This window comes from Diaphorina citri, unplaced genomic scaffold (assembly GCF_000475195.1).
Source record: "Diaphorina citri unplaced genomic scaffold, Diaci psyllid genome assembly version 1.1 scaffold88, whole genome shotgun sequence".
In the NCBI taxonomy this organism is placed as follows: domain Eukaryota; kingdom Metazoa; phylum Arthropoda; class Insecta; order Hemiptera; family Psyllidae; genus Diaphorina; species Diaphorina citri.
Genome location: NW_007377525.1, coordinates 257,977 through 273,807, shown reverse-complemented (window position 1 = coordinate 273,807; position 15,831 = coordinate 257,977). Strand labels below are relative to the sequence as shown.

The 15,831-nt window shown below is 38.5% G+C and overlaps 1 protein-coding gene across 1 annotated transcript in view; it reads left to right on the top strand.

The window, feature by feature from the left end:
* The window catches only part of LOC103524213 (serologically defined colon cancer antigen 8), a 45,657-nt gene extending 34,146 nt beyond the window's left edge, over positions 1 to 11,511 (top strand). The window contains exons 15-16 of the mRNA XM_026833303.1: positions 8,420 to 8,555; positions 10,605 to 11,511. Coding sequence (XP_026689104.1) covers positions 8,420 to 8,555; positions 10,605 to 10,739 — 271 coding nt within the window. The 3' untranslated portion in view covers positions 10,740 to 11,511. The remainder of the gene's footprint in view (positions 1 to 8,419; positions 8,556 to 10,604) is intronic.
* Positions 11,512 to 15,831: the final 4,320 nt, after the last annotated feature.

Below are 15,831 nucleotides of genomic sequence, written 5' to 3'. Positions count from 1 at the left end.
ACGGCTCCGAAAAAGTTCATACGCCACCGAGGGACGGATCAGGACTCTGAATAACGGCATTTCTCACCTTTTAAACATGGAGACCAGATTTTGTTTCTGAGCGTCCAAGGGGATTTTAAACCCCCAATCATCCCCTCACTGTGAGATGGCTAATACCACCCTACTAAAAATTAAAAACACAAATGGGCTCAGAACTGGCAGAGTTTTCCATTTTACACCTTCTTTTGTGTATATACCCTTGCAATATTGTAATCTATAATTATTGATGCAAATAAACAAATTACAATTACATACATATACCTACGAGGAAAATCGACAACCTAAAACGAAGTTTTTTTTTACAAAATTTTAGCGAATTTGACCGAAAGCCAAACGGAAAAGACTGCAAATCCTCCATCTCAATGTGAATCTGTGATGCGATGGTCGGATAGTTGGCTGGTTATCGACCTGATGATTTCCCAAGATTGACTATGACTGTTGGTTTCCTACAGTCAGATACAGATAAGCTGTTACTTTCACTGAGCAAACATCATCGTGATGGAACACGAAATCAGTCAACAGTTCAGTAATCATTGCGCGGTCAGACCTAGTGGTGTCAGAACCTGGAGGTCAGGGGTTCATTGATTGGGAGGAATCAAACCGGCCATTTGAGGACCTTTAAGGTGCGTCCAAACATAGTCGACCGGTCGGCGGCTGTCGATTCGACATCGATCGACGGGCGGTCGACAATGTGAGGACACACCTTAAGAGCAACCTTTTTGCTATCACTTCGGTATTTTACAGTTCAAGTTATAAGGTTAGAATTGAAGAATTAGCTGATTAAGTTAAAGGATTCAACATTTGGATAACATTATTTTAATCCTTTCTATTAAACCAAATCGTGTGGGTGTCCATTTGAACATGAACAGGTACATATTTTTGATAATACCTCCAAACTATTTGGTAAGTACCTAGTCTGGACTGTCATCACCACCTGGATGTTTCTCATCCACGTAATCCTGGGAAATGAAATAGGATAAGATGGAGTTTATTTATTTATTAATATCAAACCTTGTACAGGATGGATTACTCAAAAGACAACAGGTGGTGGTCGGTTAGGAAATGAAGTTTATCTTATTTACATTGACAGAATAAAAGACTTCTTTCAATATGTAAGTATAATACAGTGTATTATCATCAGAGTTACGCAGTAAATTGAAAAAAAAGCAGTTCTGAGAACTCTGATCACACCCCCATATTCGTGTCAGTCGAGGTGTGAATTTGAATTAAGTGTAAATAGTGGCTCTATTAGGATAAAATATTAAGTAAAATCGAGATAAATATCTGAGCTTAATGTTACTTCTTGTATCTGGAAAACCCCGACGAGCAGATTAACCTAGGATTTCTTAAATCTTTTGGGAAAAGCCCGAAATTAAATTCTTATTCGGGATTTTACCGTTTTATTTAAGTGAATCCTAGGATTCGTATATTCGTAAGATATCGACTACATCTTACCTTGAACTTGTGTTCAGTAGTCGTCGTAATACCAAAGGTCTTGTCTATACTCAGTCTGGCATTGATGACTTCATGACTATCTTGATCTATTGTGTAGGTGCCTCCGTCACTTTTGTCTTCATCTTCGTTGTCATTGAGTTTGCTTCCATTCTCCTGTATACTTCGCGATATCGTGCCATTCTCTTGCGTAGGTCTGGGCTTGCTATGCGTTGATCTATCAAGTGGTTTTTGAGAATTGGACATATCTGTGGAGCAAATGTAATTTGAACACATAAACATTATTTGAATAACGATTCACAAGTGTGCTTACTGGAACTTGGTCAACTTGGCCGTGCGCTGAGATTTTGAATCAAGCGTGCCGGGAGGCGCGGACTTGAGTTCGAAGGCCCCGGTCTATGATAAAATACTAGAATACATGAGCAAGCTATTAAGGAATGGTCCAATCAGACATCCCTGTCCCTCTCACAAACTGAAATATTATCCATTAGATCTCATTCGCTGAGTGAATCTATCGTATAAGAACCTTTGATAAAAGGAAGATCAATAGGCTAACAGACTATCTTGACAAGGTTAATAATTCATTATTTAATCTTTTTAATCCACAAGCTAGCCAGGAATTCTGTATTACGTTGTCAAACGCAGAGAGAGAAGCATGCGATAAAATATTGTACATTATCAAATTGCACGCTAAACATATGGGCGTGGGTTCAATCCCGGATGGGACATGAAATTTCATCGTCTCAGAAACATAATAGGGTTCCAAGGACCAAGGGCGATCAAAAGTGCCTCAAGCAATATCACTCATTGAAATCTCCCTCAGTTAACCTCAAGAATTAACCTTCCACTCCAGGATTAATGATTATTGATTATTAAAATGACAAACTTGCATGGTAAAAATGACATTGGTTCGTTTGAGCTTTAATTTTACATTGCAGGTGAGGGTGTGGTCAAAGATCTTGTAATTAAGAGGTCGAGGGTTCATTGCCATGAAACGGTCCCGTGGTAAGTTCGAGGCTATATGGACTTGTAACATAATTACACGAATAATTGAGCACGGTTGTGTTTACCTTAATTAATGTATTAAAAAACCGCGAACACAATTCAAATGAAATAACAATTCAAAGCACTGAAGTTAAGCAGTGTTGAGCGTAATGTGTACCTGGATGGGTGACCTACTAGACACGCATCCCTTGCTGGTTCAAAGGGCACACAATTTTCACTTGTAGTTTGATTGGAAATATTTCAATGTATACTGAAATATTGGCCACATATGTACGTCTGGAAACTCTAGATTAAAAAAATAACTAGGTCCCCCCCGCCCAAATTTACACCCATTTTCCCCTCTTTTTCTGAGGAGGCAGGTATCAAATTTATCTCATTTTACTACTTCCATTGACTATGCCACCCTCTATTGTAGTACAGAGGCGAAGGTAGGAATTGATTACAGTAATTTTCCATCGTGTGAGTCTTTGTTTTACGTGGCAACAGAACGACACAGACCACACGAGTCTAAAAACTACCATACCTGTAGAGGGTTTGATTAACTCAACATGTTGCGTGTCATCTTCGGGATCACTAGAGAAATAGCCTTCTGAATGATTCTCAGGGGGTTTAGTGACACCGTTTGATTCGTTATACTTGTTATTTATCTGAAATCAAAGGAAATTTTATTAAATTCGAGGTCTGAAAGGGCCCAAGGGGCCCCGTGAGTCACGGGTACTGCAGTTCACTAAATTAGTATAGTATTTATTCTACGCACTTATGTTTAGTGTCCTATCTTTTCCAGACATGCATACTAAATATTAACAACATATATACCGAGAGTAATATTATAATGCTTGCGTTGGGTTCCTCTCCTCGCGTGTCAAGTTACCTAAATATTGTTATCTAAAAAAACAACTGATTGGTAGAGAATGTAAAGATAACCACACATCAGGTGTCTATCAGTTGAGCTCAATATAATTTGAAATGGTACTAACTTGGTACTACTAAGTCAATATGCATGTAAAGTAGCGAGGCAATCAACTAATCAGACATACACGCAAGCCATAATCAAAAACACATAATGCGTTAACATGGCTCTATATGATGTGTACCTGGATGGGTGACCTACTAGACACGCATCCCTTGCTGGTTCAAAGGGCACACAATTTTCACTTGTAGTTTGATTGGAAAGAAACTCTAGATTAAAAAAATAACTAGGTCCCCCACCCAAATTTACACCCATTTCCCCCTCTTTTTCTGAGCGAGGTCTACAGATTGCTGAACTTGTACGGGATGGGCATGCTACGACACAGACCACACGAGTCTAAAAACTACCATACCTGTAGAGGGTTTGATTAACTCAACATGTTGCGTGTCATCTTCGGGATCACTGGAGAAATAGCCTTCTGAATGATTCTCAGGGGGTTTAGTGATGCCGTTTGATTCGTTATACTTATTTATCTGAAAGCAAAGGAAATTTTCATATTAAATTGGGGGTCTGAAAGGGCCCAAGGGGCCCCGTGAGTCACGGGACTCACGGGTACTACAGTACTGCAGTTCACTAAACTAGTATAGTATTCTACGCACTTATGTTTAGTGTCCTATCTTTTCCAGACATGCTAAATACATACTAAATATTAACAACATATATACCGAGAGTAATATTATAATGCTTGCGTTGGGTTCCACTCCTCGCGTGTCAAGTTACCTAAATATTGTTATCTAAAAAACAACTGATTGGTAGATAATGTAAAGATAACCACACATCAGGTGTCTATCAGTTGAGCTCAATATAATCTGAAATGGTACTAACTTGGTACTACTAAGTCAATATGCATGTAGAGTAGCGAGGCAATCAACTAATCAGACATACACGCAAGCCATAATCAGAAACATATAATGCGTTAACATGGCTCTATACGTAGACAAGTAAAAGATAATGGCAAAACCATAATGACTAGTGTTGATCAGTTCCTATAATGTCATGTCATAATCAGCACCGGAAATATTTACTCGAGACAAAAATGTGAAAGGCAGCTTGATTGTGGGTAGGTGTGATAAGTTGATAACGGAGAATCAACGGGTTCTCATTATATTTTGCTGTATACGGGTCCTTCAGTGCCCTCTTTGGTATAATAACAAGGATAAGTTAATAAAGATGTGAGGGGAATAAAATTCTGGAAAGGAATAGTGAGATAACAGTGAGATATTGATTGAGTTTAAACCCGGTGATTTTGCATTAAACAATTCGCACACTGGGGTATCTATCGACCATTTTCTTCTTTTGTATCTAAATTTTGCCACCTTTTTCATTGTTTTATACGGAATTTCAATTATTTCAACTTTCGATTACGGCTGGGATTGAACCCACGCCCTCCTGTTTACCAGGCGAGCGCCTTGACCACTACACCACCGAGGCAGGTAATTAAGTACAGTAGAACCTCGATTATTTCAACTCTCTATTATTTCAACCCCAAAATCAGTTCAAAATGGGGTATCTATCGACCATTTTCTTCTTTTGTATCTAAATTTTGCCACCTTTTTCATTGTTTTATACGGAATTTCAATTATAGGCCATGGCGGCTTATCTATGAATAAACTTCCGCCGAGTTAATTCCAATAGGGGCACGGCGCGGCGGTTCTTTTAAAGTACATTGGTAACATTGTTTATTGGTTTATGAAAAAAGCACTATACCTATGTATAATGCTATAATGTCATAATCATAATCCTTGAATCAACAACAGTAACAAGGATTCGAGTAACATAAATAATACCATTGATGACTCTGTTAAAATCTAAATTCACATGAGCCACCTCCAAAACTAATCAAAAGAAACACCCAAAATTTAAATCACAAAAATGGATTCTTTTTCCAGGTTAGGTAACCTGTATTGCTTCACAGCTGGTTGGAAGAGCGGGTAAATTCGAAATTGGTTCGAAAAAATGGCTTGGGACGTGGGGCGTACGCGAAACAGAGATCGAATTTATTGTTATTATACCTCTTATACTTATGTATCTGAATCAAAGTAATTGCTATGAGAGAACAACCAGCTTCATTATACTGGGTATGTATTAAAATTTGACGCCTGAAACAAGGCTTGCCATATATCCCCATTCTCGTCCCATTTACTTCAACTTGAACGTCTAACCTTTTCAGATATCTCACATGTAGGAGGCGTCACACCTGTGGATAATGCTGGCACCAGTCAATCCGTCATATCAGCAGATTCTGTACCAATGCAACTCCCGAAGATCCATGCTTTTTGGGTTCTGCATCAGTGCTACAGCTGGTTGAACGGGAGTCAACGAATTGAATTTGGGACTCAATTTGTAGTCGACTACCTGAGTAAAAATTTCACCCGGACTCAATCCGTTAGCGTCCGGTTAAACACTAAAAAATCCAGGAACTACACCCTATCACGAGTATGATCTTTAGCTAACTTTATCCCGTATTCCCGTACTACGGATGTTTAGTAGATAAGATTTGCTGATAGCAGGTCAACAAGGGTTGGTCTTTCGTCTTCCGGTTCACGTAGAATAGTTCTACAACTTCACAAGATTATTCACATATAAAATTGAAGCGGACGAAAATATTTACTTCGGTATCCCTACAATAGTTGTTGATTGGCTCAAACCATCAATCTCCAAGAGAGAGGTATCCGCTATCAATCATTGTGGAACATGGAACATCAATACACCCTGTTGAAACAATCAGATCTTCAAATCAATCTGAATCCAAATGACCTACACAAGTAGATATAGGACTGTATGTTTACAAGGTTTCAATTATAATCGATTATTCTTACGGATATAAAACTAACCCGTATTACCCGATAGTATCAAATGATAAGCAGTGTTTAGGAGTTTCTGTGATGAGCATTGTTTTCATCTGAGCATGAAAAGAATCGTCTTTCTTTACAATTACATTAAACGTGCTGCAGATGCAGTCAAAATTTAATTCCGTCTAGAAGTCTACTGATTTCGAATGTTATATGTTTCGAAATCAAAATTACCAGCCAAATTCCCGCTCTACCACATATTCTAATTAAACATATTTTACTAGATCTACAGGATAGAACTCATTGCGCGGTCAGACCTAGTGGTGTCAGAACCTGGAGGTCAGGGGTTCATTGATTGGGAGGAATCAAACCGGCCATTTGAGGACCTTAAAGGTGCGTCCAAACATAGTCGACCGGTCGGCGGCCGTCGATTCGACATCGATCGACGGGCGGTCGACAATGTGAGGAGTTGAGGACACACCTTAAGAGCAACCTTTTTGTTATCACTTCGGTATTTTACAGTTCAAGTTATGAGGTTAGAATTGAAGAATTAGCTGATTAAGTTAAAGGCTTCAACATTTGGATAACATTATTTTAATCCTTTCTATTAAACCAAATCGTGTGGGTGTCCAATTGAACATGAATAGGTACATATTTTTGATAATACATACCTCCAAACTATTTGGTAAGTACCTAGATGTATGTATAAGTACAAAATATTTCTATTCAGCCTTCTTTCACATCTACGGCACTGTTTAATTTTTGCACTTTGTAAGAGCGATGCTCCGAGGTTCATTGTAACCTATAAGAATAGCATTGGATTGGTATCATAATGGATAATGGAACGATACTCTTGTAGTAAGTTACAGGCTAGTGGCCACAGTATCACGGTTTTCATTGCTCAAAATGAGTTGAAAGGATTCTCGACTCTTTTAACCGGCCCTGGTTAGTTCTGATGAATGATTTTACATTTCAATTGTTGTGTAACGAACATTGAGGAGGTACCATCGACCATCGAGCATCTTACTGTGGTTATTCACTGCTTAATGGAGAAATTAATCTAGATCTAGAATATCTAGGTAAATAGATAGTGACAAACTGCTAATTGCAAAGCATCTTTGACATCAATTGTAAGTATAAGGAAAATTGATCAAGATTGAAGGCAATTAGGAACTAGACACTTTTGCATCAAGTATACATATAGACTCATAAAGTCGCAAACCTTTCCAAAAGCAAACACACAAAAGTTATTATTTTACGAAAGTTATGAGCTTTATGTAAATAAAAGTTTGGGGAGCATGTTATCTCGTTTTCAGAGGCGTAGGTAACACGAGCTACGAGCCCATTCCCAAGTCACAGCCTCAGGTTACAAATAACCCCAAGGTTAAGCTTAACGTTCATGTGCAAATCAGAAAAGAGGTTAGTCCATATTGTTTATTTAGTCCATGTTGTTCCTTTTTCACAAGTTTAAGACGCTAGCTTTTTAACTGTTCACTTTCCATAAAGAAGAGCTCCAGGCAGGGCCGTATTTTGGGGAAAACGCCCGGGCGCCCCCTCGAGCTTCATTTTTCTCCTTTACCAAATCTTGGATACGGCCCTGGCTCCAGGGGTTAACTCCTGAAGAAGACGGTGTTGAACACTACAAGCTTTTGTGAGCGTGTGTTTTACTGTGATAGATTTTTCACTTCTTTAATCCTGCTAGTAAATTATAAGCTTTTTATTGTAATGTCAATTTGTCAAAGTTCAAATTTATTCATGTACACGCTTGTAGGTTTTTTTTGCACAATACAATTTAGGCTTACGGTTACGGCCTAAAACCCATTATTTCTATCATACTGCATAGAGATATGTATGAGAAAACTTTTGTCCTCTATTTATTTCATTTTCCGCCAACTTTTACTTTCCTTTTACTATTCTATAGGAATTTCGTAGATTCGTATAAGCATAACCCATCTTTTGGGGCTGTTACCCCTACACGTAAGCCTCAGAGTGGGCTTTTTGTATATTGTATAAGGATACTACCTATACCTACTATTGTTATGGAAAGCAATATTTTATGTTGTTTTCACATTTTTTTTCCGTGTCCGAAAAGAGAAAATATTTTAATTTTATTTTTTGATGATTTTTCGTGTTTTCACATGAACACCTCTTACGTTTTCAGACAAGGTAAATCGCTGCTGAAGAAAAATAACGAGCAGCTCTACAACCGACTCAATAAGGTGTGGGAAAATTGTAAGGAATTGCAGCGTATATGTGCTTTCCACGGATACTGTAGTGATCCTTTTGATAAGATGAAGGTATTTGATATATTGATCTCACGCAAAGATGTTATGATATAACTTGTGTGTGGGGAGATATTGGAGTTCTGGGTCTTTCTAAGAGGACAATAGATACAGAAGATGAGGAATTGCTTTTATTGTGTACCTAAATTAAATTAGTCAAAAAACTATTCTCATTTCAAGAGTAATATTTTGAGAAAAAATAAAAATAAAATAATAATAATAATGATAAAATACCTACTTTCAGGTATCCTAGTGCTGAAAGACTTGCTTGCAAGACCTGGCAGCTAAACTTGCCAATCCGAATTCCGATCTCGGCTCCCACACAAGTTGTATTACAATATCATGCTATTTTTCACCCAACTTTTAATGGACTTCCATATTGTTTTTGTTCCATTCAGGCAAGAGATGGAGGGACTACAAAATAATTTAGACTATCTGAATAGTAAACTGTCTTCGTACGATACTCAGGACTGGAGAGGTATTTATAGCTTGTGAAAGAACATACCTCTGTTAGAGAGGTTTTCTGTGCTTGTACCTCTCTTAGAGAGGTTTTTCTCAATTTCTCTTAGAGAGTTAATGACAACTCAAAATACGCTTTTGGGAGGTTTTCTCACTGTGCTTGTACCTCTCTTAGAGATCGTGTTTTCACATGAACACCTCTTACGTTTTCAGACAAGGTAAATCGCTGCTGAAGAAAAATAACGAGCAGCTCTACAACCGACTCAATAAGGTGTGGGAAAATTGTAAGGAATTGCAGCGTATATGTGCTTTCCACGGATACTGTTAGTGATCCTTTTGATAAGATGAAGGTATTTGATATATTGATCTCACGCAAAGATGTTATGATATAACTTGTGTGTGGGGAGATATTGGAGTTCTGGGTCTTTCTAAGAGGACAATAGATACAGAAGATGAGGAATTGCTTTTATTGTGTACCTAAATTAAATTAGTCAAAAAACTATTCTCATTTCAAGAGTAATATTTTGAGAAAAAATAAAAATAAAATAATAATAATAATGATAAAATACCTACTTTCAGGTATCCTAGTGCTGAAAGACTTGCTTGCAAGACCTGGCAGCTAAACTTGCCAATCCGAATTCCGATCTCGGCTCCCACACAAGTTGTATTACAATATCATGCTATTTTTCACCCAACTTTTAATGGACTTCCATATTGTTTTTGTTCCATTCAGGCAAGAGATGGAGGGACTACAAAATAATTTAGACTATCTGAATAGTAAACTGTCTTCGTACGATACTCAGGACTGGAGAGGTATTTATAGCTTGTGAAAGCTTCATACCTCTGTTAGAGAGGTTTTCTGTGCTTGTACCTCTTTTAGAGAGGTTTTTCTCAATCTCTCCTAGAGAGTTAATGACAACACAAAATACGCTCTTGGGAGGTTTTCTCACTGTGCTTGTACCTCTCTTAGAGGTTTTTCTCAGTCTCTGTTAGAGAGATTTTGACAACCCAAAATAGGGTTGAATGGTAGAGATTGCCTTAGGCAATAATTTCGCCTCTTGCTTGTAAATTTTGTGTAATGTAATTATAAACAATAAAGAGTTCTTAATCATAATATGTAATACGCTTTTGGTTCCGCTTTTAAATTGTCCCAAAAGCTTCCTTGATTACCTACATCGTTTTTATTTTATATTTGATCTTCATGAATTCAATATTTTTATTTCATCCATGTCCCCAAACCCGTTTTGCTTATTGAGTTTCTTTGCCTTTAAAACCCAATTTACCCGCATTTTTTTTTTTTTTTTTAAAGATTTAAGAGTTTAAAAAAAAAAAAAAAAAAAAAAAAAAAAAAAAAAATGTTTCAAACGAATAGGTATGTATGTTACGTACAGTAGAACTTCGATTATTTCAACTCCAAAATACATTGTTTTTTTTTCTATCTTTCAAAGGATATCCTATCTTATCAGAGGAAAAGATCATAGAAAGTGATCATTGTAGAGGTTCTACTGTACTTTATTCCCATTTTCTTCTTCTTCCTCTCATTTTCCTTTACTCTAATTCTTGCTTTATTCTCATACTTGGTTTCTCCGGGTCTATTCCACACAGATGAAGGACTGGTGGGTGCTGGAGAATATGACCAATCAGGATACGGAATGGAATCTCCTCAACGCGAAATGGAGCGGCAATAACGAGACTGGAGTCACTCTAAGAAGTCTGGATCCTGATGCCTCTTATATATGACGTTTCCGAAACCCCAGATCGAGGTTCCCCCCTGAGACACTAGAAAAAAAGATCTACGTCATTTCCAACATGCCTAGGACGGCCATGGACCAACACACAAATGTGACAGTCTGAACGTTTCTTCATACCAAGTATACGTAACGTAGAATTTAGATTTAGTCAACATTAGTAGATATGTAAATATTAGAACAGTATTTAATCACCTCAAAATCAAAATTAATTACTAAATTAAGATAAAATGATAAACTAATACTCATCACTTATTTCAAACGGAATTCATTTCATCTTAATTCATATGGAACTTCAAAAGAGTCCTCTATCAAAATTTGTTTGTTTTGTGAGAGACCAGTTTCAGTTTGGTTGCTATTTCTTACAATTTATTAGAGTTGAGCAATGAGAAAAGGCTTTTTAAACTTTTTTCTGCGGATTTTATTTTCCATCTCAAGTTCATTTTCTTAAAGTTTAATATATCTAGTCATTTTTTTTATCGGGTTGATTTTAGATTACTTTTATTTATTATTACCTATGAAAAGGAAGAAGTCGATGTTCATTTTTATAAATGGTTTTAAATAATTTTAATTATAAATTTTCTGGTACATTTTTCTTATAAATAAAATTAATAAATAACACATTTATTACCTTAAAAAAGCAAAATATAAAGATCACAATTTTGTAAGCCATGGATGAATGAAAGTTTTTATAATTAATACCTACTCATGTATCTTACAAAATAACAACTGTACAGTATACAATGTGTGTATTCTGTTCTTATAAGGAGGATTTAACTCCGCACGCTGATTTCAACTGTCTTGTACCGTGGAACGAAGCAGACCTCAAGACTGACCTGTAGAAAGATGAAAACATTTTTTTTAAAGAGGTTTGACTGAGGGAACTGTAACTGCTATGGTCTCATCGTCCCGAAATCTAAGAGAGAAGGAAGACAGGATAGGAGAAAGCCAGCTGTTCCGAGAACGAACATTATCCCATCAGAATAAAATCCGCCCCGGGCGGGAATCGAACCCGCGGCCTAGCGCTTACAAGGCAGACGCACTACCAACTAAGCTAACTAGGCTGGCAGATGAAAACAAATGCTATCAGTTAACTGGATATTGGCCTAACATGTAAGTCGTTTTCCTCATAAAAATATTAGTTGACCGTTTGTTAATTCGCTAGCCTAGCCTCCCCTTTTCCTATGTTTCCCTACCATTCAACTGAATCTTGAATTATTTGAAGTGAAGCTGATCACAGGATTACTAAGTGCGTCCTTTGCTATCAATTCCTATTTTTCACTCATCCTTTTACACTGGTAATCTCATCCGACTCGAGTTTCGCCTTCTCTGTAGGCTTTATCAAGGAAACTGACTACTCGGTTGTTGTTGTTGTTGTTGTTGATAGTGACAGTCGGGGTGGAGGTACTGTTACCTGGTAGCTGGTTCTTTAGGTAAACAATATTAAACGGTCCCTACGGTCCACGGAACTCGTGTTGGACTATTAACCCAGATATGCCCGGCAAACTTTCCTGTATCCAAAAAAACATATAACGGTAAGCAATAATGTCAATACGTATAGGAAGGATGTCTAATATAAACCTAACCAATAATCTTCAACAATAATGAAGCATTTACTTACGAGATGGTCTCCGTTTCAGGCACGCACACACTCTGGGACATCACATTGTTCATCATAGTTGCCGAGGGTCCCGCCGGTTTCTTTCCCTTCTTCCCCTCCGCCGCCGCTTTCATCGGGTCGTAACTTTTCCTGCGCTTCCAATTCTGGAACTCCATCTCCCGAGAACTTAGAGTGGAATTGCTACGTGCTGCTGTGGAATTACTTCGCGCTGTGGAATTGCTACGATCCACCTTGTTTTAGACCAGCCACTCAGGCTGACCTCTTCTCACAGACCTGGGTCTCGAGCTTTTTTATCGAGGTTCCCCCCTGAGACACTAGAAAAAAAGATCTACGTCATTTCCAACATGCCTAGGACGGCCATGGACCAACACACAAATGTGGCAGTCTGAACGTTTCTTCATACCAAGTATACGTAACGTAGAATTTAGATCTAGTTAACATTAGTAGATATGTAAATATTAGAACAGTATTTAATCACCTCAAAATCAAAAGTAATTACTAAATTAAGATAAAACGATAAACTAATACTCTTCACTTAATTCAAACGAAATTCATTTCATCTTAATTCATATGGAACTTCAAAAGAGTCCTCTATCAAAATTTGTTTGTTTTGTGAGAGACCATACTTTTCAGTTTGGTTGCTATTTCTTACAATTTATTAGAGTTGAGCAGTGAGAAAAGACTTTTTAAACCCTTTTCTGCGGATATTATTTTCCATCTCAAGTGCAAATGCTATCAGTTAACTGGATATTGGCCTAACATGTAAGTCGTTTTCCTCATAAAAATATTAGTTGACCGTTTGTTAATTCGCTAGCTTCCCCTTTTCCTATGTTTCCCTACCATTCAACTGAATCTTGAATTATTTGAAGTGAAGCTGATCACAGGATTACTAAGTGCGTCCTTTGCAATCAATTCCCATTTTTCACTCATCCTTTTACACTGGTAATCTCATCCGACTCGAGTTTCGCCTTCTTTGTAGGCTTTATCAAGGAAACTGACTACTGGGTTGTTGTTGATAGTGACAGTCGGGGTGGAGGTACTGTTACCTGATAGCTGGTTCTTTAGGTAAGCAATATTAAACGGTCCCTACGGTCCACGGAACTCGTGTCGGACTATTAACCCAGATATGCCCGGCAAACTTTCCTGTATCCAAAAAACATAACGGTAAGCAATAATGTCAATACGTGTAGGAAGGATGTCTAATATAAACCTAACCAATAATCTTCAACAATAATGAAGCATTTACTTACGAGATGGTCTCCGTTTCAGGCACGCACACACTCTGGGACATCACATTGTTCATCATAGTTGCCGAGGGTCCCGCCGGTTTCTTTCCCTTCTTCCCCTCCGCCGCCGCTTTCATCGGGTCGTAACTTTTCCTGCGCTTCCAATTCTGGAACTCCATCTCCCGAGAACTTAGAGTGGAATTGCTACGTGCTGCTGTGGAATTGCTCCGGGCTGTAGAATTGCTACGTGCTGGGCCTACAGTGGATTTCTTCTTAGACAGAGCGGGTGACGGGCTCGGATTGGATTTGGGTACCGACAGCGATGAGGACTGGAATGCGCGCATTGTGAAGGGTAAGTTAAAATTATTATTATTATTTACGAGATTTGATAGAGGGGACTTTAACTGCTAAGGTGTTATCGTCCCGAAATCGAAGAGTGGAAGTAAGACAGGATAGGAGAAAGCCAGCCGTTCCGAGAACGAACATTATCCGTTCAGGATAAAAGGATGAATGAAAGTTTTTATAATTAATACCTACTCATGTATCTTACAAAATAACAACTGTACAGTATACAATGTGTGTATTCTGTTCTAATGTGCTGGGCCTACAGTGGATTTCTTCTTAGACAGAGCGGGTGACGGGCTCGGATTGGATTTGGGTACCGACAGCGATGAGGACTGGAAGACGCGTATTGTGAAGGGTAAGTTAAAATTATTATTATTTACGAGATTTGATAGAGGGGACTTTAACTGCTAAGGTGTTATCGTCCTGAAATCGAAGAGTGGAAGTAAGACAGGATAGGAGAAAGCCAGCCGTTCCGAGAACGAACATTATCCCATCAGGATAAAATCCGCCACGGGCGGAAATCGAGTCTGCGGCCTAGCGCTTACAAGGTAGCCGCGCTACCAACCAAGCTAACTAGGCTGACAAGGCCATTGTTTGAATGTGAACTAGGCTGAATTTTTAAACTTACCGTATTAACAGGTGTGACAGGTTTCATAGGCGCCCGCATACTGAATCGGCCACAGTCTGTTCTCGAAAACGGTTGCTTACTCGCCAGAGTCGAACCCGCGGTCTTCACACTAGAAGTCGCTGGAGTAGGCGTGGATTTCTTGGCACTAGGAGCGGGGGTAGAGGTAGAGAGAGGGTGGGTAGGGTTTGGACTTTTACTACTCGTATTACTTGTCGTGAGATTTTTGTTTCGCCTTAAGCTGAAAATATGACAAAGAAGTAAATCAGAGGTTTCATAACATAAGGACGGTATGATTTGATAGTGAAGACTACAATGCGGGGTTGCCTGAGAAATTCTCTACCACAAACGAGACCTTGCTTAGACTGCGGGTGGTAAAGGGATTTTTAGCCACATTCGATCAGGATAAACAAGGTATATTCTATTAGCAACTACCGGGGGATTAAATTTATGTCTCATTCGATGGCTTGTCGTGAGATTTTTGTTTCGCCTTAAGCTGAAAATATGACAAAGAAGTAAATCAGAGGTTTCATAACATAAGGACGGTATGATTTCATAGTGAAGACTACAATGCGGGGTTGCCTGAGAAATTCTCTACCACAAATGAGACCTTGCTTAGACTGCAGGGGGTAAAGGGATTTTTAGCCACATTCGATCAGGATAAACAAGGTATATTCTCATTCGATGAAGATATATGAGCGAATCATTGATAAACGCAGAATTTCCAGAATACCTATTTCCAGATAGACTTTGGCTAGAACTGAATATAAAACAATCAGGTGACAACATTCTCCTAAGATCCTCACCTGAAAGCCCGATTATATTTATTACTACTAGTCGACACGGTCGAACTCTTATCAATAAGGGACCGCCTCTGATGCGGCACTGTCTCACTACACGAACTATCGGACAGGTGGTCCGTGGCTGACTTCCCATTGAACAGGGCGCTCCTCCCGGCATGGCTAACTTCACCACAGTCAGAATCGCCCGAGTCCAGACACTTGCTCGCGACGCGGGCGAACATATCGGACACCACCTGCTCTGTGGTGCGCAGGTAGCTTTCCGTTTCCAAACTACTGTCACTGCAATCGTCCTGGAACAGGGGAAAAGTACAAGTATAAGTAATGTTTTATTTAAAAACAAATCAAAAATTTCCATTAAAAAAAAGGGGCCAATAACGTTTTGGAATATTGTAGAAATTTGAGGGACTTTGTAATTTCTGCTTGAGAATCTTTGAGGATGATACTTAGGTTAACTGTAGGAGACC